Raw genomic sequence first — 25,899 nt, 5'->3', positions numbered from 1 at the left:
ACTGTAGACACTCATGCAACTGAGACTTTTAAAACTGTGTAACTGAGACATTTTAACAGTGTGTGTAAATGGGTCTGGCAAGCAGCAAGCAGCACCCTGCTATCCCTGTCACTGCCAGGCCATCAAGCATCATGCTTAGTCACTGCTCAGGGGAGGAGCCAACCTTGCTCTGCCCTTGCCATCTACACCTGACCTGCCCAGTCTCTAACTTGTATTGTTCCGACAGTATGCCTCACGCTCTCTGGACTCCCCATGGCCAGAGCAGACGTGGAGTCCCCTGGCTTGCCCCAGCTACAGGTGCTCATTAACACTTACCTGTCCTTTCTCCGCTCCCCATGGGAAGTGGGGTTGACAGCAATTCTGGGCAATGTGGAGGCTGAGGTTTGAGGCTGGCTACAGGAGGACAGGGTATCGATGTTCAGTGGGGACCGGGGAGGAGTGCTGCATTCAGAATGTGACAATGAACCTGTCGTGAGAGAAGAGGTGGACGGGACTGAATCTGCCATCTAGATGTGGGCTGTGTGGGTCTCATCCTATGACCTGGTCCCCACAGCTACAGATGAGGGCTAGGCTCAGATGACCCTCATCAACCCACTGAGATGATTAGAGAGGACCCAAGGGAGCAGGCACAAGAGGGAATGCCCAGTACTTACCTCTGTCAGAGCCCATGACAGACCGGGGATATCTCGGTGTTAATGGGATCTTAATCCGCTCTGCCTTGAACTGCAGGTTACTGGAAGACCCTGTTGTTCCAGGAGGAGACAGCGTCAGGCCTCTTGACTGAACAGCCTCTCAGCATTCAATGCAGTAACATAAAAGCCTGTTTGATATCCCTGAGGAAAATTATCTGTGGGGAACTGGAGGAGACCGTTGGTGCCTCATGCTAGACGGAACTTAGCAGGCTCAGAATGCACCAGGACAGAAGCACATCGCCTTGCTTCAGGTCAAAATGCAACAGTAACCTAACTGCTGCAGTAGATGCTCCATCTTGTCTCTGAAGCCCTGAAGACTTATTACCCTCTTGTTACCACACAACACTGACCACTCTCCTCAGAGTTACACTTCCCCCAAGTGTGTATCCATACAAGACACCCAGGATGGACTAACTCGGGGTCAGGAAACAAGACTCCAACCAAGATGTCACCGGAAACAACCGCAACCATCACGAAGCTGCAGGCAGAAGGCAGTGGCTCTGAAAACATAGGTATGCTAGACAGGCCACAAGATAGCAGCCATTCATGGGAGGGAGCTGAGCTCAGAAGGAGTCACAAGGGCAGCCCACCCAGAGACCTGTTATCAAAATAAAAGCACCAGTGGTAGTTACCAAGACGAGCACTGGAGGGCAGAGAGTTGGAACCCTGGGAGGCTCTCATCTCAGAATAGTCACTGCAGGCCCTGTGACTCAGGTCCAGGCTGAGGCGTCCCTGGTGCTGGACACTGTGAGTAAATCAGAGAGGTGAGGGGCTTTGGAGAAGGACTAAGACCAGGCATGACCACAGGGGGAAACACAGTAAGCAGCCTGCACTCCCTAAGACAGGACAGCAGACTGACCCCAGTCACTTCTCACAGATGACATCTATTAAGGACTTTTATGCAGAAGAGGGAGCAGACAAGGTCAAGAGTGGGATTGGGTGGACGAGGGAAACAAGGCTCTGCCTTGTGGAATGGTGAGGGGGGAGGGGAGGTTGGATGTGCATACAGAGTCCTGGAGAGAGCAGTGGTATACCTCACTCAGGATGGCACAAGTTAAAAAGCCAGGGGACAGTACCCAGGGACCGCCCACATCCAGCTAGCCAGCAGTCAGTCCCAACAAGGTGGCTTAGGTTGTGTAATGGTGACATCCCTTCCCTGTTTAAAACACCCCAGGGGTTTCCTAGGTAGTCTTTCAGGGTTTATGTCCTAGTCTGGGCCTCCCTGCTGCCATATGCCCCCCCCCCCCCGCCCCCAAGCTCCCCCTATGCTCCCAGACACACAGCCCTCAGCCCTGCAGCCCTCCTTCCTGCTGTCTAATTTCTCTTGGCCAGGGCCTTGCACATATAGGAAAGTGTTCTTGTCACAACACTCAGTTTCCTAGACACCCTCTCTCCAATCACAGCCCTGTTGTCACCCTGTTTCTCTGACTCATCACCACACGTTACCACTGCCGTATTCTCATATGTCTGGACTCCGCACTGAACACAAAGCCCATGAATGGGGTCTTGCCATTCAGGTTTACCACTGTCTGTCCTTGAAACCCAAATAGCCATTGGGACATAGAAGTTGATCATTAAAAATCTGCCAAATGAATAGATAAGGGTAATTCTGATCTGTCTCTCCCCCAACCCTTAATTTCAGGTTCGTTTTTAATATATTAAGTGGTATTCTACCTAGTCAGAAAAACTTCTCCATTGAAATTTTAGCACTGGCACCGGACCTGCCATCACTCCTCTGAATACCAGAGTGAGTTCACACAGCATTCTCTACGCCCTCAGCCCTCTATGCTGCAGTAACTCTCCAACTAGGAGACTGGAAAACTGGTACATAGAAAGGTGTAAGTGCGTTGGCATACCTGGGAGACAGGCCCTGGGGGCCAGCATCGCGGGACACAGGTGGAGAGCCACAGGGAACCACCCTGTGGCTGCGCACGGTGTAGATGGGGTTCCGCAGAATGGAGCTCACGGTGGTGCTGGGAGTCATACTCCGGGGAACAGTGCCTAGAAATGAGCTGGATCAGAACAGTGGTTCCAAAACACCTAGACAGCCCTGGACTGGAACACACCCTCCCATAAACACCAGGCAGTCTCAGTCTTAGGGAAAAGGGATTCTAGGTAGAGACTTTTAGTTACCAATCTGCCATATGGCTTTTACTAGTGGCCTTCCCCAACTGTTAGAAAGAACTGATCCATCAGAACAAGCAAAGATTACATCCAATAGAAATGGGGTCAAGAAATTATGTGTTGAGGAGAATATCCCCTCTTTCCAAAGATTGGACATCCCTGTGAACCCACAACGGCCCTGTTTCCAATTCCTATCCCAGTAGCTTACTTACCCACAGATGGCCGGCTGGGGTAGAGTGGGGGGTTGCCATGCCGGCTAGCATGCCCTGGTGAGTACGGGGACCATTCCTGAACCTCTGGGGAGAGTTCTCCACTGGTTGGATCACAGTGCTGTTCCTGCAGAATCAAAAGCAATAGTGTCTGCTAGGGAAAGTGAATACTTAGTATATTTGCAAACTGACCAGTCCCATGTACCAGCTCCTCCCACTCAGGCAAAGGTGCTGCCTATTCGCATTGCCTGACCCCTGTACAGAGACATCAAACAGCAAGCGCAGAGAAAGAATCTGCTTGTCTGCCTGCTTGCCTTCACTCCCTCTACTTTCTTTCTCTTTTTTCTCTTTTCTTTTTATTCTTTCCTCCCTTCCTTTCTTTTCTTTTTTCCTTTCCTTTCCTTTTTTTCCCTGAGACAGAGTCTCTGTATAGCCCTGTCTGTCCTAGACCTCGTTCAGTAGACCAGGCTGGCCTCGAACTCACAGAGATTCACCTGCCTCTGCTTCCCAAGTCCTGAGTGTGCAACACCACTACCTGGCTTTGTTATTGTAGTAGTTAGAATCTGCCTTTCAAATAAACAGACTGTGGAAGTGAAAGATGGGAAGACATGCCTGACAGGAAGCACAGTGAGCAGTATGTACTGTGCCCCAGAAGTTTCAATTTCTCAGTAATCTCCCCTTCTGGAAACTTCAGCACACACAGCTAGCCTGCCCTACAGCCAGCTTCAAGTGTACCACTCATTTCCCCCAACCTTTCTTGAGAAATCTGTCATTTAGGTTTTTTTTTTTTTTAATAAACTCAAAAACTTCTGTGGTTTTAATTGAGCTATACATTTTCCCCCACTCCCCTTCCTTCCTCCTTTCTTCCCTTCTACCTCTCCTCTACAGGCTCTCGATTTACTCAGGAGGACTTATCTTTTCCTCCTTTTTTTTATAAGCTCAAAAACTTCTTTAACAAGCAAACCAAACATTATTTTCAGTAAGTGTTCTTAGTGTCATTTCCCACTCCATGCACATCCCATGACCCTTTCCCGTCTACAGGGGACTGTTGCTCACTGGCACCCCCCTGCCACCCTATCACTCTTGCAGGTACACACCACCAGCAGGGCCCCAGCTCTGTGGGAAACTCTGACAGGCTGTTTTGCAGGCTCCCACCCCACTGCTCCAGTTTGAGGCCAACCTCTACCTCCAGGCACTGAGCAGGGATCACTACTGGAGCAATCTTGGGTCGGAAACTAGGGGCAGACTTTGGCCGGCGCCGCTTGGGCCCTAGCTCATCCGCTTTCTGGGAGGTGAGGTCCTCATCACAGGACTTCTTGGCAGGCAGGTAGGAGGTTTCTCCATCCGTTTCAGGGTGGTAGCTGGAGGCGATGTGGACCCTTGCCTTGCGTGTGGGTGAAGCATGCATGGGCTCCCCGGGGTCCATGCTGGGGGGTGGGGCACTTGGAGGGCTGGTAGAAGGTGAGCTGCCCACCAAAGTGGCTTCTGACTCAGAACTGGTGTCCAGCCTGTGTTGAAACTTGATAGAGTCACTTCTCCTGGGGGGCTTTGGGGGTGTCAGAGACCCTGCCCTATTGGAGGGCTGTGGGGAGTGAGCAAGCCCAGGGACTGGAAGCAGGTAGTCTATTTTGGGGGGTGTCTGCGGGCGCTTGAAAGTATTTGGGTCAAAGATGGACTTCCTTTGCTTGGGCTTCTTGTAGACAGAGAGCTTCTCAGGCACTGACGTGGAACCAAGCACAGCCTTGGGCCAGGTCCCACCACTGCTGGAGCCGTCCGGATCTACCTTGTCCAGGGGAGCCTCTACTATCCCACAGGGGCCCACCCCAGTCTCGAAAGACAAAAGAGGCTGCTGGCTCTGCACGTCCACCAGCCCATAGTCACGTTCAGCAGAGGCATCGGAACGGAATGAGTTCAGACTACGGTCTGAGGTGCTAGGACAGGCCTGGGGAGAGGCTGGAGAGGAGGTTCTAGGGAATGGCTTGTGCGGAAAAGAAGTGCTGCCTCCAGGGGGGCCCAGCTCCTTCCTGTCCTCCAGTTGATCTGCATAGAAGATATCTGTCTGTGTGGAGTTATTGTGCTGTAACAAGTTCCGTTTGTTATGTGCCTGGACCTCTGGGCCGTGTGCTCGACAACTCAGCATCTTATCTGAGTCCTTGATATTTTCAAAGATGTTCTGGCCACTCCACGAGGAGCTCTGGGGAAATACCTGAGCCAGGGATGCAGAGAGGGGAGAAAAAAAGTGAGATGTCATCGCTTACAACTGTCACTGGAAACCATCCCCAGACAGGAGTGATGGACAGACAGACACACAGAAGGCAAACACAGATTCATGTACATATTACTGTCTAACGGTGAAGTTTTCTCATGGGCCTGGCTATGTAGAAATTATAAGAGCAATAAAATTCTGTCGACTTTGAGCATGATATGCAGTCACGTGCACACTGTGTAAGAATCACCGAGCATCAAAGTAAATTATTCATGGTAACCCAGGCAACAGGAAACTAGCCAGGGCTAAGAGGTGAGCTCACACACCACAAAAAGACACAGAAAAGAACTGTGCACGAGTGAGCAAGTCTACGTGAAAGGGCTACATGATGTCTCGAAAAGACAGACGCCTGGAGACAGGAAAAGGATGGTGGTTCTTGTAGGCTTGAGAAGTGGCAATGACAAAGAAGGACACAAGAGACTTTTAGGGCAGTGACACTACCTGCAGAGTATGATGACCACGTATGCATCTGTCCATACTCACAGGATCACAGTATCAACAGTGCCCCCATTAAGCCATGCAGCAGTGATGGCTCATCATTTGTATCAAATGCACCACACAAATGTAAGGTGGCAATACCAGGGGAAACCTAGGCTGGAACGCTCACGTGAGGGGACACATGAGAACAATCTGCCAGTTCAGATGGTCTATAGACCTAAAACAGTCCCCCAACATCAATTAATTTTAAGAAATAACTTAGAAAGCATCTCTTAGTGAACTAGCTGGACCCATTTACCTACATTTCTATTACTAACCTTTCCAACTATGTAGAAAAGTTGATTTTAAAAAAAGTATAATGAGTACCTATAAACCCACTCACCAGATTCAACGATTTTACCAGATACTCTTTATCATCTTCGTCTATGCTGACATTGATGAACACTGGAAAGTCACATATATTTTGGTATTTCCCAGGCTAAGAACTTTCAAGTTTACCATCAAATATGGCTATTCTCCTCAAAACTCCAAGTCCACTGCCAGGCCTAAGGAAGCTAACCACCTCTAGGGCCATCAGATTGTCCAGAGACTGAAATGTACCCAACTGTTTTCAATCTACATCCTCTCAGGCTTCCTACACCCTGCATTTTAAAATCAATATATTTCCCCAACAATCCTGGTGCCCTTTAGAAACAGCTCAAGTGCATGGAGCTGAGGCACTTCTCACCCTCCCAACAGTGGCAGAGGTGCCCAGTGCCCACCTTCAGGAGGGAGAGGGTCAAGGAGTCTTGACAGTTTCGCAGCAGAGATTCACATTCATTCAGAGATTTATTGTCCAGTGCAATACCATTGATCTAGGACCAAAGAGAGAACTGGTCAGGCCTATCAATGGGGTGGCCTCAGGCTCCCAGGCTGCCAGGCCAGGGGCTGGGCCCATCTGCCAATCCTGGGACTATTTACATAAGGAGCCAAACTCGGGGGTTAGCAAAGGAAAGAAAGGTGCTAACCAGCAGCGCCTGGAGTCACTAAAGAAGCAGGGCCTTCTGAAGCAAGGGGAACACAATCATAACATCACGCTGGATGGGACCAGAACACAGGGGACCACAGGGAGACATTCTACTGTGTGATAGTAGCCCACTCCTTCATTTGTGAGTGGCCAGGAAATACATATGCCTCACGGAGGTGGGTGGCTAATAGAAAGGAGACCATGGCTATTAGAAGCCTTTGTGACATAGAAAGTACCACATAGAATGAAGCACTGCCATTGTCAAAGAGAATCAACACCCTCTCCTGGAATCTGTCCTCGCCCCTCACCAACATGGTCAAAGCTTCTCAAAAAGGGCATTTGGAACAGTGAATGTCCATACTGTGGTGTACCTGAGCTATAGGGAAACACTTGGGAGGCTCTCACAGGATCATGTTGGGTGAATAAAGCCTTGATGGAGTCACAAATTACATAATGTCATTCATACAGGTACAGCTTAACCGCCAGGTAAGAGCCTGTGTGTGTAGGGTGTGCAGAGGGGAGAACGATAAGAAGGAGACAGAAGGAAAACAGGCATGATGAAGAAATGGTTCTACATGTGACTACAATGTTTACACAAAACTACTTGTGATCACACCACCCAGAACTATGCATACACACCACACCAGTGTCACCATGGTGGCTTTAATACGGGGAATAGAGGATAAATGGTACATAAGGCCTCCCTGTACTCTCTTTATAAAAACTTCTTTTGATTCTATAATTATTTCAAAGTCAAAAGCTTGAAAAGGGGGTAACTGGGGAGAGCACTCACTTGGTGAAGTGCTTGCTGTGCACCCTTGAGTTTGATGCTCAGAACCCAGGTAAAAAGCTTGGTATGGTGACACATGGTGGTAACACGGATGCTAGCCAAACAGATACAGGTAGGTCTCCGGGATTCACTGGCAACAACCCAGCCTATTTGGAAAAGCTTGGCCAATGAGAGACCCTATCTCAAAAAACAAGGTGAATGGGGATGAAAGGCTCAGGAAGAATTAGGAAGAGATTGGGAAGACGTGAGTTAATCAATAACTCTTATGGGAACCCATTATTCTGTAAGCTAATTTATATATGTGAGTTTGAACAGAGGTACCTTGTATGGGCGGACAACATGACGAGTGGTCTATTAGTAGCACGAACATTAGGGGGATAACCAAATGCTTTCTGACTAAATGTGAAGTCTGCTCCAAAGGAGGGAATTTATGATTTCTATTATAAACCTGGTCAAAGCCCATGGCTTTGGAGTCTGTTGTTTTGCTAAATGGCCACATTGTCAAACTATATTCTAAATACTTATGTTTATATCTATAGATTTGTGATGCTTCCAACCTCAGCCAGAGAAGCTTCTTGCTGTAGTGGCCATTGGTTAATGTACTGACTCCTAAGTAACCAAAGTGTAGAGAATAAGTGACTGCTGAGTGTTCAGTCCTAAGCTGAACATCTGTATCAACCACCCAAGGCTCAGAGAACATAGAAAAGAGGGGACAGAAAGAACTTAAGATGGGAGAGGGTCTGTGAAGTGCTGTCTTCTGAACATGGATCATGGCAATTGCCATAACTGTTGGGAGTTGGCAGAAGCATCAGGAGGGAATCAAGATACATTGTATATATGTATGAAATTGTCAAAAAATAAATAAAAGACTTTTTAAAGTCTCACACAATACATAGCCATATTAAAATGCTCAATTGTGCCAAGACAGTGCTACCTTATTATACCACAGTTCAGTGTGACATCACAATGTAACACTGGGCCAACAAAATCCTACAAGGTATCCCTCACATCACCCTGTTTTTAAATAATTTTACTTTCTACTGTGCTTCCAGTGGTTCTCAGTGTTGTCACAGGTTCACTGTAACACTGTTTTAAAGTGGCATCACAATGCTCCATGTTGCTGTCACAATTCTGCATATGACATTACAGCTCTGCTGTGATATCAGAATGATCCACCCTGATATCACAATGCTATACTGTGTTTTCACAGTAGTCTACTATTCTACCAAATGCTGTATAACACTGCTCAGGTGTGCTATCATAATGGTACACTGTCATATCACAATGATCAATTAAAACAAGACATGAAAATTTTTTATGACATTACAGTGCTCCACTGTGACATCACAATGTTCCATTGTGCCCTCACAATCCTACATATGATATCATTTAAAAAGTTTTTTGTTGTTGTTGTTTTGTTTTTTTTTTTTAAAAAAAAAAAAAAGACGATTCTTAATGAGCAAGGTGGTGACCTCTGGTCCTGGTCTCCACATGCACTGGAACACATGCATATGTACATCTGCACATACAGGCAGCCATATGAACACACACACACACACACACACACAACCACCTCCATACACAAAAGCTAAAAAAGTATCTACAGGATGTAATTATATCAGCAAGGGTAGCTAATGTGTTTTCCTTGTACTTCGTCTCCATTTTTAAGACATTTCCATGTGACCATGCTGTTTGGAAGCACTGGTTCTCAAATCCGAAGAACAAGGATACTCAGTAATGAGCCTTTCCTCAGGTACTTGTGAGGCTGACATGACTCATGACTCTTGTGGAAACACAAGGGCACAGCAGCATAGGTAGCCAGTCATTCGATGCCTATGCACTCTGACCCAGGAAAGCCCACCCAGGGATTTGCTCCACAGGGCCCTCAAGAAGGCCCCATGAGAGGTTACTGGTAGCCACTGAGCACTGCTTATAAAAGCACACAGGAATGGCTAGCAGCATTAGCCGATGCCCCTGAGCGCCCATATGGGGGATGAAGGTGTGCTCAGGGTAGAGAGCTTACCTAGCACACATGACTCTCTATACCCTGGTTCCATCCCCAACATCACTGATTGAGTAATTATATTAATTTATAAAGAACCACAGGCAGATCTAAGGACATGAATCTCAGTCAGACAAAAATGCAAGGTGAACAAATGAGGATGTTATGGTTCCAAATTAGCCATAAGAGATAGACATGCTTGAAACATTTCTGGAAGTAAACGCAGTAAATTGCTAATCATGGTTCTGGCAGGATGGCAACCACAGACGGGTCCAGACCCAGATGACATGCTATCATTACCGCCTTCCGTACGACTGGAATTTCACACACATGCCATAGAAAGGCACATGCGTTTTCCAGCTCAGCAGGCTGATCCAAAGACTGACACGACAAACCCTGCTACTCAGCTAACACCCACACTTCTTGTTGAGTGCAGAGATTAAGGGGTCCAGAAGCGGCTGTACTACAGGTGAAGTTCACAGCAGATGGTGATGACAACTCATATGTCTATCAGAAGGAGACAGTTTTAAGTATGCATCACCAAGCAACCCAGCTTCATGAGGTGGGTACTGTGAGTGAAGATGACTTGGAAAGCCACCCATGATATAGAATGCAAACTACAGATCCCACTGCTGTGTTTAAACACAAATGCCATATACAGAGAGACTCACACGAGCACGCGAGGTCGGGGCTGCAGGCACCTTCCATGTGGGGGCAGACCTCTATCAGTGGACTCAAGGGAGAAGGGGAACGACTACACTTTGCTCTCTATGTGTTTTGTTGTTTTTTGCTTTTTAATCACTTGACCATTTTACATTACATTACACTTGACCATTTCCCCAATATGTTGATAATGGGGAAAAAAGATAAAAGAATAGGTATACTGATCAGTAAAAAAAAAAATGACTCTGAGGCCGGAGAATTGCTTAATCTCTCAAAATACACATATGTGATTAGAAAAACATCACATAGATATTCTTTCTCGGAAAACTGTCCGTTATAGACATTCACACACTGAGGGATGAGTAAGAGAAACTCTGCGCTATCAGTGTGTGAGCAACAGAATGAGTCTGACCTCCATCCTAGACCTGTTCCTCCTGTCTACAGTACCCATAGGAGAAAGCTTTTTGGGTTTTTTGCCTTCTTTAATGATCACACGGTGCAATGTCTATGTGTAGCGGACAGTTCGCCCTGTTCTGGAGACTCACCGCAACAATCCTGTCTCCCACGGCGAGAGACCCCTCTTTGGCGGCCGGACTTCCAGGTACCACAGCAGCAGCGTACACTCCGTTTTCCAAACTGATGCCACTGTCTGTGAGCCAGAGGAGGACAGTGGGTGACCTGGCCTGGCTGTCCCATCCCAATTCTGCTGACTAAGTTTGTAAAAGGGACCACACCCCACTCTGTGACACTCCCACCACAGGGCTCATCACATCCTGTCTGGTGAGTCGGATACTGGGGACTTCTAGGACCTCCCACCAGGAGAGCACTTGGGCCGCATTAGGACACCAACAACATGCACCCCCAGGGACACGATGATCCGGTAGGCCTACTACCTTTCTGTCCGCTAAGGTTGATGTGCAGAGGGGTAACGACCTTTCCACCAAGGGACTTCCTCCGCCTCACGACCATGTTGATGGCTCCATCTCCATTGAGGAGTGCCTTGATGGCCTGCTTCTTGTCCTTGTTGATGAGGTCCACGTCGTTGATTCTCAGCAGCCAGTCGTTGACCCTGATGGGGGACAAGGCCAGGCCGGCACCCACTCAGACCCTAAGACCTGTAGCTGCCCCTCACTACACGCCTATTTACAGGCTCAGATACCAGTGAGCGAGCAAGTTCCCTGCATCCACACTTACGTAGGTTTCTGCCTATAAAGTTGTGAAACTCACAGGTGCTGGTGTTAAACAGCATGGCTTCAAATCCTGACTCTGCCACTTACTAGCTGTAGAACTTATCCTGGCTGTCTTAGTGTCCTTATCTGTAAGGTGAGGTAATATTTGTACCTGCCTCAAAGAATTACAGAGAAGAATGATTAAAGGGCACACTATGCTTACACCAGCATTGGCAGTAGTTAGGGTGGTGTACCACTCCATTGGGCTCGCTATTACATGGGGTGAGCAGACAGGCCACATCACTGCCTGAACCCATGCTACCCAGAGAAGTAAAACGCAGCCCCTGGTACCTGGAGAAAAGCCAGACTCAGGGATCCAAGAGGCAGTTTCCTTTAACATCACCCCAGCTGAGCCCAGGGCTTTGACAGCTCTGTGAGTTCTCGGCTACTAGGACATGTTCACTTTGATGCCACCTGTCTTCCTCGGGGTGCTCTAGGTTGGGTGGCAGGGCCCCTAATCCCCCCAGGGGCTGGACCCTCTCAGTTCTTACCTTAAGCGACCATCAGCAATACTTCCTTTGTCCACTTTGGTAACAAATATGCCACAGTCCCCAGGAAAACAAGGCTCATTCACACCTTCTGCCATGTCAAACCCAAGCGCTTTCAAGTCTATATCCTCCTGTGAAAACAGCACCAAGCAGATCTTTACCAAGCAGGGAGGAGAAATACCCAAGTCAGGCACTCAGTCCTGGAGGAGACAGCCCTGTCAGTGTTGGTCCTGATCCTCCACTGGGGCCTTTGCCTTCCATGGGATTTGCCAGCACCACCATGAGACACAAGAGTGATGTAACCCAGCTTGGGTGTTTTGCTGGCAAGTTTTAAGTGAACTTGACATAGGCTAGAACCATTTGAAAAATGGGAACCTCACTGAGAAAGTGCCTCCCTAAGAGCAGACCACAGGCAAGACTGTAGGGCATTTTCTTTATTAGTGATTGATGTAGGAAGGCCCATCCCATTGTGGGTGGGGCTATCCCGGGGCTGCAGATCCTGGGTTATATAAGCAGCATCCCTCTGTAACCTCTGCATCAGTTCCTATCTCCAGTTCTTGCCCTGTCTGCGTCCCTGTTCTTTCCATGCTGAACGAAGGTATGGAAGCATAAGCCAAATAATTTCTCTATTTCCCAAGCTGCTTTGGCCATGATGTTTCATCACGGCAAGAGTAACCCCAACCCAGGACAGATGGCTACAGGGAAGAAGACGCATTCTACCCTGGGGGAGGTAGCCCTGAAACATGGCACCCAGACAGTGACTAGCACAGCCACCTGAGGCAGCTCACCGTCTCTCTCTCAAACTCCACAACTTCTGTCTCCCACTCCATGGAGTCCGTGTCAATGGCTGAGTCGTGGGAACTGTGGGCCATCAGCTGCCGGAACCGGGCCTCCTTCTCCAGTTGGCATTCCATCTGCTCCCTGAGAACAGAAAGAGCTGTGGCAGTGGCCTTTTGTGGGGGAAACATCTCACTGACTCAGCACCAAACTAAGGCAGCCACTCCAGAAAATGAAGTGGGGCTTCTTCGCCCTGGCACTCAGCTTCCTGATAAGCTAGGTAAAGCTTTCTGGAATTATCACTGGGTTTCCTTAGTAGCATTTTTTGAACCCGAAATTCTCCCAAAGTGGGTTTCCATACTGTTTTTTGAACACAGAAATCCTCCCAAAATGTATCTAGCAAGATAAAGCAATTCAGATCAAAGGCCAGCATGAGGCTTAGAAATGTAGCACAATGGTGGAGTGTTTACCTAGCACATACAAGGCTCAGCAGCAGGGCTGTGGTCTTTCTTTTCTCTTTTCCTTTTTTTTTTGGGGGGGGGGTTGGTTTTTCAATACAGGGTTTCTCTGCAGCTAATGGAGACTGTCCAAGAAACTAGCTCTTGTAGACCAGGCTGGCCTTGAACTCACAGAGATCCACCTGCCTCTACCTCCCGAGTGCTGGAATTCACCATGGCCCAGATGGTTAGTGTTTCTTTTTTTTAAAAAAAAAAAAAAAAAACTTTTCCAGATTTTTATTTATTAGGTATACAGTGTTCTATCTGCATGTATGCCTAACTTGCCAGAAGAGGGCACCAGATTTCAGTACAGATGGTTGTGACGCCACCATGTGGTTTCTGGGAATTGAACTCAGGACCTCAGTGCTCTTAACCTCTGGGCCATCTCTCCAGCACTGGTTAGTGTTTCTTAAAAACAAATTATGGGTAAGAGATATGTGCAGGTGTCCACAGCAGCCAAAAGCACTGGATCCCTGGAACTGAGTCGCAGGAGATGGTGAACTGCCTGAGTGCTGCGAGCCAAATCAGGTCCTCTGTAAAAGCAGTGCATTCTCTTAATGGCTGAAGCATCTCTCCAGGCACGGTATTAGTCTCGACTGTCAACTTGACTGAACTGAGAAATGTCTTGACTAGCAACAACTGTGGATGTGCCTCTGAGGGTATCTCTAGAGCAATGGTTCTCAGACTTTATTTAACACAGTTCCTCGGGTTTTGGTGACCTCCAATTACAAAATTATTTTTGTTGCTAGTTCATAACATAATTTTGCTACTGTTATGAATCGTAACATAAATATCTGATATGCAAGGTATCTGAAATCATCCCCAAAAGGGATCATGACCCACAATTTGAGAACTACTGCTCCAGAGACAATAAGACGATGAGAGCTCTGACTTAATCTACAGGCTAAATCTTTTTTCATTTCCTGATATGATAGCATTATTGGGAGGTGGTGAGAAGTAGAAAGTGGGACTCTAGAAGAAGTAGGTCACTCGGAATACGTCCTCAGGGTCAATCCATACCATGTCCCCGCTCCTCTTGAAGTCCCTTTTCTGTTTCTGGGACTCCAGTAAGTGAACAGCTGTCCTCCACCACATGTCCCCCTCACAACCTCATCCTGCCCAAAAAATGGGAGCAGGCAACCATGGACTAACATCACCAAAACCATGAACCCAAATAAATTCCTCCTCTGTTGGGTTATTTGTGGCAGGTATGATGTCACACACACAAGAAAGGAACCTTTTAAGAACATTCACACAAATGCAGGAGGAAGAGATTTAGGCACCTAACGCCATCTCGGAAATGAAATACAAAGTGAGGGATGTGACACAGCTCAGTGGACAGACATGGATACAGCGCAAGCCCGGCGACCCAAGCCGGAGCCCTGGCACCAGATTAAAGAGCTGCATGTGGTGGCATCTGTAATCCAGGCACTCCTGCAGTGAGACGGGAAGGAGGGAAGAAAGTCACCCAGAAGCTTGCAAGCCAGCCAGTCTTAGAGTGGACAGCATGCAGAAATAAGAGAAACGTCTCAGCAAGAAGGAAGGTGAGAGAGGACTGACTCCTCTCTCTCTCTCTCTGTCTCTCTCTGTCTCTCTCTGTCTCTCTCCCCCTCTCTCCTTCCCTCCCTCCCTCCTTCCCTCCCTCTCTCTCTCTCTCTCTCTCTCTCTCTCTCTCTCTCTCTCTCTCTGTGTCTCTCTCTCTCACACACACACAGATAAAAGTTTTAAAAATAATTATGTGAGGAGTCATTCAACTTAAAATTTTTAAAGCATCTGCAATGGAGCCTACGTGGTGATGCTTGGATCAAAGTTATGGAATGAGTGCCCCAGAAATACCACCAAATGATGCAAAGGTACAAACGTAATTCAACAGGAAAGACTTGAGCAGGTCAGCATCCATAGCTTATAAAGAAGAGAGATGGGGGTGGAGAGATGGCTCAGGGTTAAAAGCACTGGCTGCTCTTACAGAGGACATAAGTTCAATTGTTCAGTTCCTGCACCCACATGCAGCTCACAACCATCCATGACTCCAGTTCCTAGGAACTGGACACCCTCTTCTGGCAGCTGCTGCATCGCACTCATACAGATACACACATACACATAAATAATAAAGTAATAAATAATAATAAAGTAATAAATAATAAAGTAAATCTTTTTTTTTTTTTTTTTTGAGACAGGGTTTCTCCATAGCTTTTGGTTCCTATCCTGGAACTAGCTCTTCTAGACCAGGCTGGCCTCGAACTCACAGAGATCCGCCTGCCTCTGCCTCCCGAGTGCTGGGATTACAGGCGTGCGCCACCACCGCCCGGCTAATAAAGTAAATCTTAAACAAAAACTTCCCTTCAACTAAACCCCTCATCTTTTTTAATTAACTCAAAATATATTGATGTATATCAATATATATGTGTATATATACACACACATATATATAGTTAAAATACTGAATAAACAAACAGAACCCAGTGCTTTGTATGTCTTCTGGCTCAAGCAATATGCAAAACCTCCTTCCAAACCATACTCTGGAGCTTCCAGAGTTTTCCTTAAAATGGATTTTTCTTTCTTTTTGATTTCAGTGCTAAACGAAATGAGAGTCTTACACATGCCATGTTCTACCAATAAGATGCATTCCCACCTGATTCCACCCCTTGCTCCTGTCTCTGGAGCCCGGAACTCTCCCTTAGAACACCCAGCTCTGCTGGACGTTATTAAATAATGAAGCTGCTGATCTTGACAGACCTCAGGGAGGGCGGGAAGCTGCCACCCCTCCTAAAAGGACTCACTCACTGTGTGAGGCTTGGCCGCCTGCACGTGCACACATGAACTTGCCCGCTGTCCTCATTACACCGGCTCTGGAGCTACCTCCCAGGTAGAATCTGAGTGCAGACTCTAAGTTATTGGAGTTTCTATTTTAAACTGTACTTTATAGTTCCTATTCATACTAAGTGCTACCAAGTGTCCAAATGACCCTCTTGGAGGGTGCTGTGACTCAAAGGCAGGGGCTCAACACCCCACACAGCCTTCCAGATGGGCATCTACAGAACCCAGGTAGAGCAGACTACCAAGCCACAGTTGTAATTCTCTGGCAAACTGTCTGCTGTTACTTCGTTCACTTAAGTATGTGCTACTCTGGGGCGGGGGAGGGGGCAGGCTGACTTTCTCTTCCTGTGCACTTTTAGCTCAGTTTCTACAGCAGTGTGGTCTGTCTAATTGGTGTTATTTGCTTTGTGCCTCTAAGGAATCAAAGCAGATACTCAATACATTTTGTGTTGAGTGAATAAGGAAAGGAATGGACTGCAAATGATGTTGGCATGTTTGTCCCCAAAAGGACTGTCTGGGAACAGGACATTCCATGCCATGTGCCTTGCATCCTTCCATGAGCCATCAACAGACTGGTACCATCTTCTGAGAACTGTCAGCATTCAAACCCATTCTATAGACTGCACAGTGAGACAGTGAAGGAAAACAGAGACGTGTCCCTCCTCAGTGCACTCAAGGCTGCCTCACCGAAAAGGCAGAGGGGACAGCCTACACACAAGCCCACTCCACACTGGTAACACCCAAGCCTACTTGAGCTCCTTAAGTTCACGGCTGACATCATTCTTCTGCTTTCGGGTGTCATCCAGGCTACGAAGGGCTTCAGCCAGCTCACTCACAGCCCGATCCCGCTCCCGCCTCAGATTGTCACACAGAGTCCTGGTAGAGAAAGGAGAAGCCACGGTCACTGCGAATGGCAAGAATGCAGAAAGGGCACATGGTCTGTACCACACCACCTGTCAGCCCCTATTCCTCAGGTTCAGCCTCATCAAACACCCAGACCAGCCCACCATGTAACCAAAGACACCAGTTAGACCTCAATGCCCATGTCCCTGGGGCAGAAGTTCAACACACTCACCCTTCCAGCATGAGTTTTGTGGCAGTGGAGCTCCCCCTGGTGGGCTTTTGTGCTCCAACACCCATGAGTTCCTTAACAGACCATATGCAGGGCTTTCTAGCCATGCCACTACCAGGCTGAGGGGCCCTGAGCCAGTACTCACTCCTCTATGTAGTTCTGCTTAGGTGCAATGTGGAAGCCCAATGGAACTCCAAAAAAGAAACCCAAATTTCCTCCACCTAGAAGGATACACAAGCCCATAGCAGAAGAGCCTGTGCTTGGCCATCTCCAAAATAATGCGCCCTCCAGCTGGTCCCCATGCCTGCACAGCCTGAAGCCTCCACCTCCTTGACCACAGCCAGCTCGGGATCCCACTCTGGAAGAACAAGATCCCACTTTTGGAGATCAAGCCACAGCAAGAGAACACAGGAAGCACCCTAGAGGCCTCAGCTCTTGCCACACCGCACACCAAGCACCTATCATCCACCTTCAGTTCCTGACCCTCCCTGCTAGGGCACAGGTCTGACCCTTTCATAGCCTAGGGGCGGGGGGTTCCAGAGTCCCTCAGTGACCAACTCATTGTACCACCCCCACCATCCCTGGTTCTGCCCCAGCTGAGGATCTTGCCTACACGCCTCAGCTTCCCGTCAAGACCCTCGGAACCCAAACTCAAGGACACTGTCACTCTACTCCTTGTGATTTTCCAGACCAGGACCTGGCCACATCCAAATCCCTCTCCTCAGAGAACATACGTATGCCTCCTCCACCTACAATGCCACATGTGCACCCCTTCCACCTACAATGTTCATACTTCCTCTCCTGCTGAGGAAGCTGCACTCAAGCTTCAAGTTCTAGCTCAAATGGCAGTGGGCCTTGTCTCCCCCCGCCCCCACCCCTGATCCATGTATCTAGGCATAGATACATGGTAGTCTCCTCTAAACTCTTGCTATTCAGGAACCTAAGATGCTGACACAATGGACACAGCACAGAGAGGAAAAAAACAACAGACACATTCATACAAGTTGCTTCTATCAAGACCTTAAAGAGAAAGGTGGATTTGACCCAGCCATAGCACACACCCAAGATGTCCAAAAGTGAAGCAGAAAGGAATTACAATAGAAAATCCTAAAGACAAGAGACGAGGCAAGAATGAGCTAAGGGGGAGAAGGAGGTGCTGTAGTTCCTGCCTTTTTACCTGCACACATGGCCGATGACCCTACCAGCAGACCTCAGTGTTCAAGAGAAATACATGACCACACCCATCCAAGAGCATCCTTACCGGATGCTGTCACGCTCTGCCACAATCTTGTCCCGCTCCTGAAAGGCCCAGTCCCGCCGGCACTTGGCCACGTCTGCTTCCTGGAGGGCTTCCTTCAGCTCCTGGCACAACGCCTTGCACTGCTTTCGGAGGATTTCCACCTCTTTGTTGGCTCTCCCAGCATCCATGGTCACTGTGTCTTTGATCTGAGGGCAAGAGGTAGGCGAAAGGGGTTACCCAGCCTTCTGAACTTGAAACCTGACCAGTTCTGAGTTTCAAGGGAAGCACTGAGCCCAGGCACTTCCATCTGTCTCCCCGTAAGGCTCTCCCCTTGCCCAGCATGCTGGCCTCACTGCGCACAGGAGGTGCGCAGGCACAGAGAACCAGTGTTGGAGAATGGGGGGCTCCCATCCACCTCTGCCTCCGCTTGATTCCCACTGGGCTTCTCCAAATTGCTAGCCTCTGAGACGAATCACCCTAAAACGCTGCTCCTCAGACACTTTAGTGAGACGGGGCAGGGAGGCTAAGACAACAGTGGAACTAGGGAGCCAAGACAGCCTAGGCGACGGCCTCTAGCTGATCCCTCAATCTGATTAATGGCACTGCAGGAAGCCAGCAGTGACTTGCCAACAGAACAGTACTGCCCTTGCCAAGAGACCACCCTTGCCGGTGCTTTCTCTCTGCCTTCTTCTGACCTCCACACCAGGTCTCAGCCTCCAGGAACTCAGCCTGGGGTCTCACTCTAACATCCTTAGTGGTCCTGCGGCCCCAGGTACTTCTGATGCATGGGCTTGGGAAGATATGGGCTGTTTCAGAAACTTCTCACCGAAAAAGGGGCCATCAAGAAGGGCCCAGGGGCTGCACCCCAGACCCCAGCAGATACACTGCCCAACCAAAGGCCCCAGCTGTGTGTCAGAGAATATGACTTCTAGGCGTAACAGTTTTATTTCTATTTGGACATCTTCCCTGTGGCAGGGCCCCTCTAAAGCACTATCTTGCTGTTCTGCCTGCACAGCTGAGCTCAGTTCCTCATGCAGACACAGCTGTACCCAGAGGCAGTGGGAAGCACAGCTGGCCAGGGTATCCCAGATAGCCCTTGTATGGCACGGTGCTCCATTTAGTAAGCTTGGACCTGGAAGAACTTTGCAAAGGCAAACTCCACAAGACACTCTGTGATCAGGAATCCAGACGAACTGAAAGGCCTATTCAGCTGACCTTGGACAGGTGGCCAAACAATGTGGTTATCATTCCCCAGGGTCACATCACACCTAAGGATCACAGCTCTGGCTTCCTTTTGGCTAGTGTCAGTGGGGCGTGAATCTAGAACAACGTGCAGAGAAGAATGTCGATTCAAGTGGCTGCAGGAGGGTCTAAGGCAGGGGATTCTCCCCTGCTGCTTGCTGACTCAGAACAGCTCCTGGAAAAAGATTCCTGCCTCAGCTGACAAACCACCTGTCACCCAGTCAACACCCCCTGCACAGGCCCAGGGGACTCAGACTAAAGGGCATGTCTGATTGCCTGAGTGCTGAGTACCTAGGGCTGAGGGCTGTGGCTCAGAGGTTAAGCCTCCGCATTAAAGAGGCCAGCACCAGGGGGTACTGGGTGATCTGCATATTTTTCTGCATGCATGACCATAGCCTACGCGGGTAACTTCTGAAATCTGGAAATCCTATGGAGCAGGCTTGCTGTCTTATCAGGAGGTCACTCAGTAGGTGTCCAACATGTCTAGTGACCAATTTAGTCATTCTCCAAAGTGTTGTTTTGTTTTGCTTTGTATTTTGTTTTATCTTGTCACTGTGATTTCCTAACCTGGATTACATCTCTGTTTTCAGCAGGCACACACTCAGATACTAGGACACAGATAGGAACAGGTGTTCTATCTAGGACATTAACCAAACTCCAGTGCATTAAATTGACTTATTAAAAGCTCCTTTGCGGATGTGCACGGTGGTGCATGCCTGCAACCCCAGCACTTGCTCTCAGAAAGCAGAGGCACATCTCTGAACTCAAGAGTAACCTGCCTGCTCTATACAGAGAGTTCCAGACTAGCCAGGACTACAAACTGAGACCCTATATACAAGAAAAAAAAGAAAGAAGGAAGGAAGAAAGGAAGATTGGTTTTTTTACATAATTCTTTTTTCTAAAATTTATCAACGTCAGACAAAACACATATCTCAATGGTATAGCAAGTGATACTGAGAGCAAGGCCCTGCACAGAGGGGAGGGAGGGAGGGAGGGAGGGAGGGAGGGAGGGAGAGAGGGAGTTAGAACAAGAGAGAAAGATACTGAGAAAGAAACAGAGACAGACGTACATATACATACACAGACACACACACACACAGATTGAGACATACAAATATATACACAGACACACACAGAAAGAGAAACATACATGTATAATACACCTACACACCTACACAGACACAATGTTGTTGTACTACATGTTCCTCTTGGCACTAACCTTCACCCAACTGTCTGGGAACATCAACCCTTCTCTATGGATTGCCATTACTGGCCCATTTTACCATACAAACAGTTGCATAGGGCTTGTGCTCATTCTAAATGGGCAGTGATGGAAAAGACTCCTATCACTGTAACTCCATGAGGACGTAACTGCTAACCATGTTTTCTGTTTGTGTCACCTGAAAACCATCCTCTAGTACAAATGTGACTGTCATAGCCAGTTTGTAGTGTAAGAGAGACGAGAGGCCATGAAAATGAGGAAGGCTCACACTCCAGTACAGAGCCTCAGTCCCTCCCCCTCTTCACAGCCCCAACTTCTACCTGAGCATAGAAGAATTCAGTGCAGGCAAAGGCCACCGGTGTGATGGCTAATCTTGGTTGTCAACTTGACACACCTAGAGTAGCGAAATGCAACTGAAGAATGCCTCTAACAGACTGGCCTGCAGGCATGCCCATGGGACATCATTTTCTTTAATGTATTTTTTAAGATTTACTTTTATATTTTTGTGCGTGAATATATTGCCTGCATATATGTATGTGCACTGCATGTGTGCCTTGTGCCTACAGAGGCCAGAAGAATGTGTGCCTTGTGCCTACAGAGGCCAGAAGAGGGCATTGGATCCCCTACAATTGGAGTTACAGATTTTTGTGAGCCAACATGTGGGTGCTGGGTCCTCTGGAAGAACAGCCAGTGCTCTTAACTGCCTGAATCACTTCCCACCCCTGTGGGACATTTTCTTGGTTGCAAAGTGATATTGGAGGGTCCAGCAATATGAGCAGTATTGTCCCTAGGCAGGTGGGCTTGAGCCATATAAGAAAGGTAGCTTGATGTGGTCCTGGGAACAAGCCAGTAAACAGCATTCCTCCAGCGGTTTTTCTTGAAGCTCCTGCCCTGCTGAACCTCCTGCTCAGACTTCCCACAATGATGGACTAAAACCTGGTAGATGAAATAAACCCTTTCCTCAACAAGTTGTTTGGGGTCATGGAGTTTATCACAGTAACAGAAAGCACACAAGACAGGTAGCCTGGCCACCCATATTCCCACACCACCCACCCTACCTCATGCCCGGTACACAGTGATCTCTGCAGAGCACCTTGCCAAGCTTCCTGACCCTGCTTTCTGTTTCCCATGCATCAGACCTACACTGAAAATCAGAATCACAGACTAGAGGCATGAATCAAGAACAGCGTCCTAGGTTTAAGACAAGGCCTACGGTTCAACTCAGCAGAAAATTGTGCACACAAGAACTTTAAACTCCAAAGTGCCCTGAGAAGAAAACCAGAAACTCCTCTGAGTACACAGATGGCTGGTGGACAAAGGCCCCCAAGAGCGCTCTTCTGAACCCATGAGGCCAATAGGTCTATGCAGCTAAGAACTTTGGTCTTGGAACCTTGTTCACAGAGAGTCAGTCTGAGATAATTCAAGATAGTCTGTGACTACTTAAATGTAGCTGTCCACTCTACCAAAAAGAACAGGACATTTCTCCTATAATAAAACTATGCTATTTTGAAACAAACAAACAAACAAAGCAATGTCAGTAACACAGCATGAAAGAGACAAACATGGCCTCTTGATGACTTACTATGTAATCATTTCGTTTTATAGATAGATATAATACAGCCTGGCAGCCTGGGCACCCAAACAAGGTCATGAGGCTGGTTCAGTCTTCCTACCCAGAAGGCACTTTGCACTCACTCAGCCGTGCGTGCCCTCTGATGTCTTCCTGTGTTCAGGACAATGGTCAGACACTCTGTCCCATTTTTTCCTCTGGATCCCAGACTAAAGTTAAACACCAAGCCTAAGATCTGCAGAGGCCTGAGTGGTATTTCACAACCCAGCTACTGATAACCTTCAAAGAAAAGCCCCTGCCCCCTCAGACCTTCTCATTCAGCCCTCAAGAACTCTATGGCTGCCCTCCATGCTGAACCACTGCCTACCTGCCGCAGGGCCTCCATTTCTTCGCTGGCTGCCTTTTTCTCAGATGTGCTGCTCTTGAGTTTGGATTCCGCCAGCTCCACCTCTGTCTGTAGCTTGTCCAGCTCGGAGATGACCTGGTCGCGCTCGCTCATGATGAGCTTGTACTCGCTGTACACCGCGTCACGTTCCTCCTTGTATTTCTCAGATTCCTTGGCGGTTTTCACCTGCTTGCTCCTCAGCTCTGTCAGCTCAGACTGCAGCAACTCCATCTCCCATTGAAGGTCCTTGTTCTGAGCTGTGGCTTTGCTCAGCTCGTGGTGGATTGTCTCAAACCTGGGGAGGAAAATGCGAGGTGGGAGGGGCAGGGACCTGCATGTCAGCTGTGAGGCTGTTACCCCCTGCACCAGCCCCACTGTACACAGTCAAGCATGAAGTTTTGACTGAGGTCATTCTCTGCAACCCCAGAGAGAATGATCACAGAGTACTAGTGCCCTGGGCCTGGAATGTTTCTCAGGCTTTAACACATGACAGAAATTGAAGTGAGGACTGCATGCTCTCTACTCTACTAAAAAGAACAGCACATTTCTCCTACAATCAAGCTATGCTATTGGAGAGGAGGGGAAACAACATAAAAAACAAAATAATGCCAGAATCATGGCATAGGAAAGGCGAACATAGCCTCATGATGATTCACTATGCAACCACTTCATTTTATAGGTAGACCTAGTATAGCCCTGCAACCCGGGCACTTGAACAAGGTCATGAGGCTAGCTCATTCTTCCTGCCCAGGAGGCATCTTGCACCCAAGCAGCATTTTCTGAGATGTGTGCCTGAGAATACCTTAGGGGCTCCAGCACCAAACAGTAACAGTCATGTTCCTGAATGCTGCAGCAGAGACACCTGCCTGGGTCCAAACTGGCAGTTCCTAAATCTACTTATATACAGAGAATTCTCACAGGAACCCAATGACCACTGCAGATAACTCACACACTGCAGGAATGCACTGCATGCAATACTGCCCAGGGTGGTAATTATATCTAAAGCAATAGTCCTTAATAAAATGAAATTCCAAGGGACATGCTGCCCCGGATATACCTTTCCCATGGGCAAGGCGGGCAGCCACTATGGAGAGCTAGGTTTATAAGGAAATCTAGGAGTCAGGGTACTCAGGACACAGCAGCGCACTCAGACGAAAGGAAAGGAAATCATTTCAAGGCTAGTGCAGCATCAAGCACAATGTTCTCATTGACTGGAACAACACAATGTTCTCAGGTGGTTTTCTCCTGGAAATCGTACAGAGGAGCAGAAGCCCACAGAGGACAGGAGCCCCAGACAAAAGACACCCATTTTGCTACCCCCAACATACACTGCCCGGCACCCAGCTTGGGCCCCTACCTCCTCAGAGAGAGGGCACACTGATGCTGCAACTGGATGGCTGTGTCCCTCTGTTGGGTCAACATCTCCGTCTGCTTTTGTAGGCGCTGGTTCTCCTCCCCCAGCTGCTCCAGGCGGCTCAGGTCTGAGTTGTGCAAGGCGACCTTCTCGCTGTACCTCTTCCTCAGGGCATCATAGTCCTTCTTGACCACCTCCAGCTTGTCCATGGCTGTGTCATACAGCTTGTTGAGGATCTCTGAGGAGCCGTTGTGCTTCAGCACCTGGGGACCAAGGAACAAGATGGGCAGAGCAGATGTCTCCCTTCTCAAGTGTTACAGAGAACCCCCATCCTAGCACAGGAAGGCTAGAATGGCCAGCCTGAGACTACTGTGTCTGGAAAGTTCTGTGTTCGAGGCTGCCTCCTGACTGACCGGCATCCGAGAACCTGATAGGGAGCAGTTGTCAAAGTAAGACCAGCCCAACTGAGACTGAGACTTTGGTCCCTACTAAGCAGAGAGGAACTGTGATCAAACACTTTCTGTCCACTGTGCTTCCAGAGTAGGAGGGGCATATGTGCTGCTGTACCTACAGCCTAGAGATCAACTGCATCCAGTAGAGGAGCTGAGAAACATGCGCCTGGGTTACCCTGGGTTACCCCATGTCCTTTCTCCTTCCTCATGCTGACTTTGCCTTGTATCCTATTGCTAGAATTTTAGCCAATGGTGATGATTATATATTGAATCTTATGAGGCTTAGGCAAATCACAGAACCGAAGGATGGTTCTAAAATAAGGGCATAAAATGTTCACTGTTGTTCTAGGCACTAGCAGTGTCGGGCAGGACAAAAAGAGACTGTGCCTTGTGCTCTTTTCATCCCAATGCCAGGGTGGGAGGAAATGGATCACCAACGGAACAATATCTTCCTAAATTGATGTAGGATTCCGAGAAATGAATAGGAAAATAGTACAATATGCAGGAGAATATTCTCAGTAGCACAGAGTGAGAGAGCTAGGTTGTAAGGGAGGCTCCCGCCTGGGGATGTCTTTCTAAGAAAGTGATTCCTAAGTGTAGCTAACAAAGAAAAATAACCAAAGATCAGGAATACAGCCAAAGGCATGGACACAAATGCAATGGGGGCAGAACCACAATGTTCTAAAAAGACAGCAAGAAGAGAATGCAAAATAGGTACAACCAAGTACAAATGGAAGCTTAAAGAAGCATTTACGCCAGGTGGTAGTGGTACAAGCCTTTAATCCCAGCACTCAGGAGGCAGAGACAGGCGAATCTCTGTGAGTTTTCGGCCAGCCTAATCTACAGAGTGATTCCCAGGACAGGCTCCAAAGCTACAGAGAAACCCTGTCTCAAAAACACAGAAAAAAAAAAGCATTCACAAGTTCAAGGCTCATAGAGAAGGCTAAATCTCGAGAATTGAGCAGATTGTGGCAGTCTATCAAGCAAAAGAGAATTCTAGAAACGAGCATGGTGGTTGGTGCATCCCACTACTCAGGCAGGCTGAGACTGGAGCAGCCTCTTAAGTTTGAGGTCAGACTGAGCTACGTAGCAAATATGTCAGCCATGGCTATGTAGCAAAACGCTTGTCTCAAAAACAGTAAGTAAAATGCAACAACAAAATCCCCAAAACCAGCCGAACAACCACAAGAGAAACAGAAAGAATATGAGCACAAGAATGCAGCCTGCTGAGAATTACTCAGCTTCACCTGGGGTGCTGTTCAAGAAGAGAAACAAAAAGCCGGGCGGTGGTGGCGCACGCCTTTAATCCCAGCACTCGGGAGGCAGAGGCAGGCGGATCTCTGTGAGTTCGAGACCAGCCTGGT

General features: G+C 48.2%; 1 protein-coding gene across 4 annotated transcripts in view; it reads right to left on the bottom strand.

Moving 5' to 3' along the window:
* LOC130884798 (disks large homolog 5) overlaps positions 1-25,899 on the bottom strand; it is a 110,367-nt gene that overhangs the window by 24,372 nt on the left and 60,096 nt on the right. For 2 of the 4 annotated variants that reach the window (XM_057785978.1, XM_057785980.1), the window contains exons 6-20: positions 24,087-24,346; positions 22,712-23,024; positions 18,332-18,516; positions 16,749-16,874; positions 12,696-12,828; positions 11,911-12,038; positions 11,084-11,259; positions 10,736-10,839; positions 6,491-6,583; positions 4,206-5,231; positions 3,029-3,152; positions 2,549-2,693; positions 1,325-1,437; positions 654-743; positions 316-466 (exon numbers count right to left, since the gene is read on the bottom strand). In XM_057785978.1, the coding sequence (XP_057641961.1) occupies positions 316-466; positions 654-743; positions 1,325-1,437; positions 2,549-2,693; positions 3,029-3,152; positions 4,206-5,231; positions 6,491-6,583; positions 10,736-10,839; positions 11,084-11,259; positions 11,911-12,038; positions 12,696-12,828; positions 16,749-16,874; positions 18,332-18,516; positions 22,712-23,024; positions 24,087-24,346 (3,167 nt within the window). The remainder of the gene's footprint in view (positions 1-315; positions 467-653; positions 744-1,324; positions 1,438-2,548; positions 2,694-3,028; positions 3,153-4,205; positions 5,232-6,490; positions 6,584-10,735; positions 10,840-11,083; positions 11,260-11,910; positions 12,039-12,695; positions 12,829-16,748; positions 16,875-18,331; positions 18,517-22,711; positions 23,025-24,086; positions 24,347-25,899) is intronic. The other 2 variants (XM_057785979.1, XM_057785981.1) reach the window with 1 other exon arrangement.

Source organism: Chionomys nivalis, chromosome 12, assembly GCF_950005125.1.
Source record: "Chionomys nivalis chromosome 12, mChiNiv1.1, whole genome shotgun sequence".
In the NCBI taxonomy this organism is placed as follows: domain Eukaryota; kingdom Metazoa; phylum Chordata; class Mammalia; order Rodentia; family Cricetidae; genus Chionomys; species Chionomys nivalis.
The sequence above is the reverse complement of the archived record's forward strand: the minus strand, read 5'-3'. Positions and strand labels throughout refer to the sequence as shown.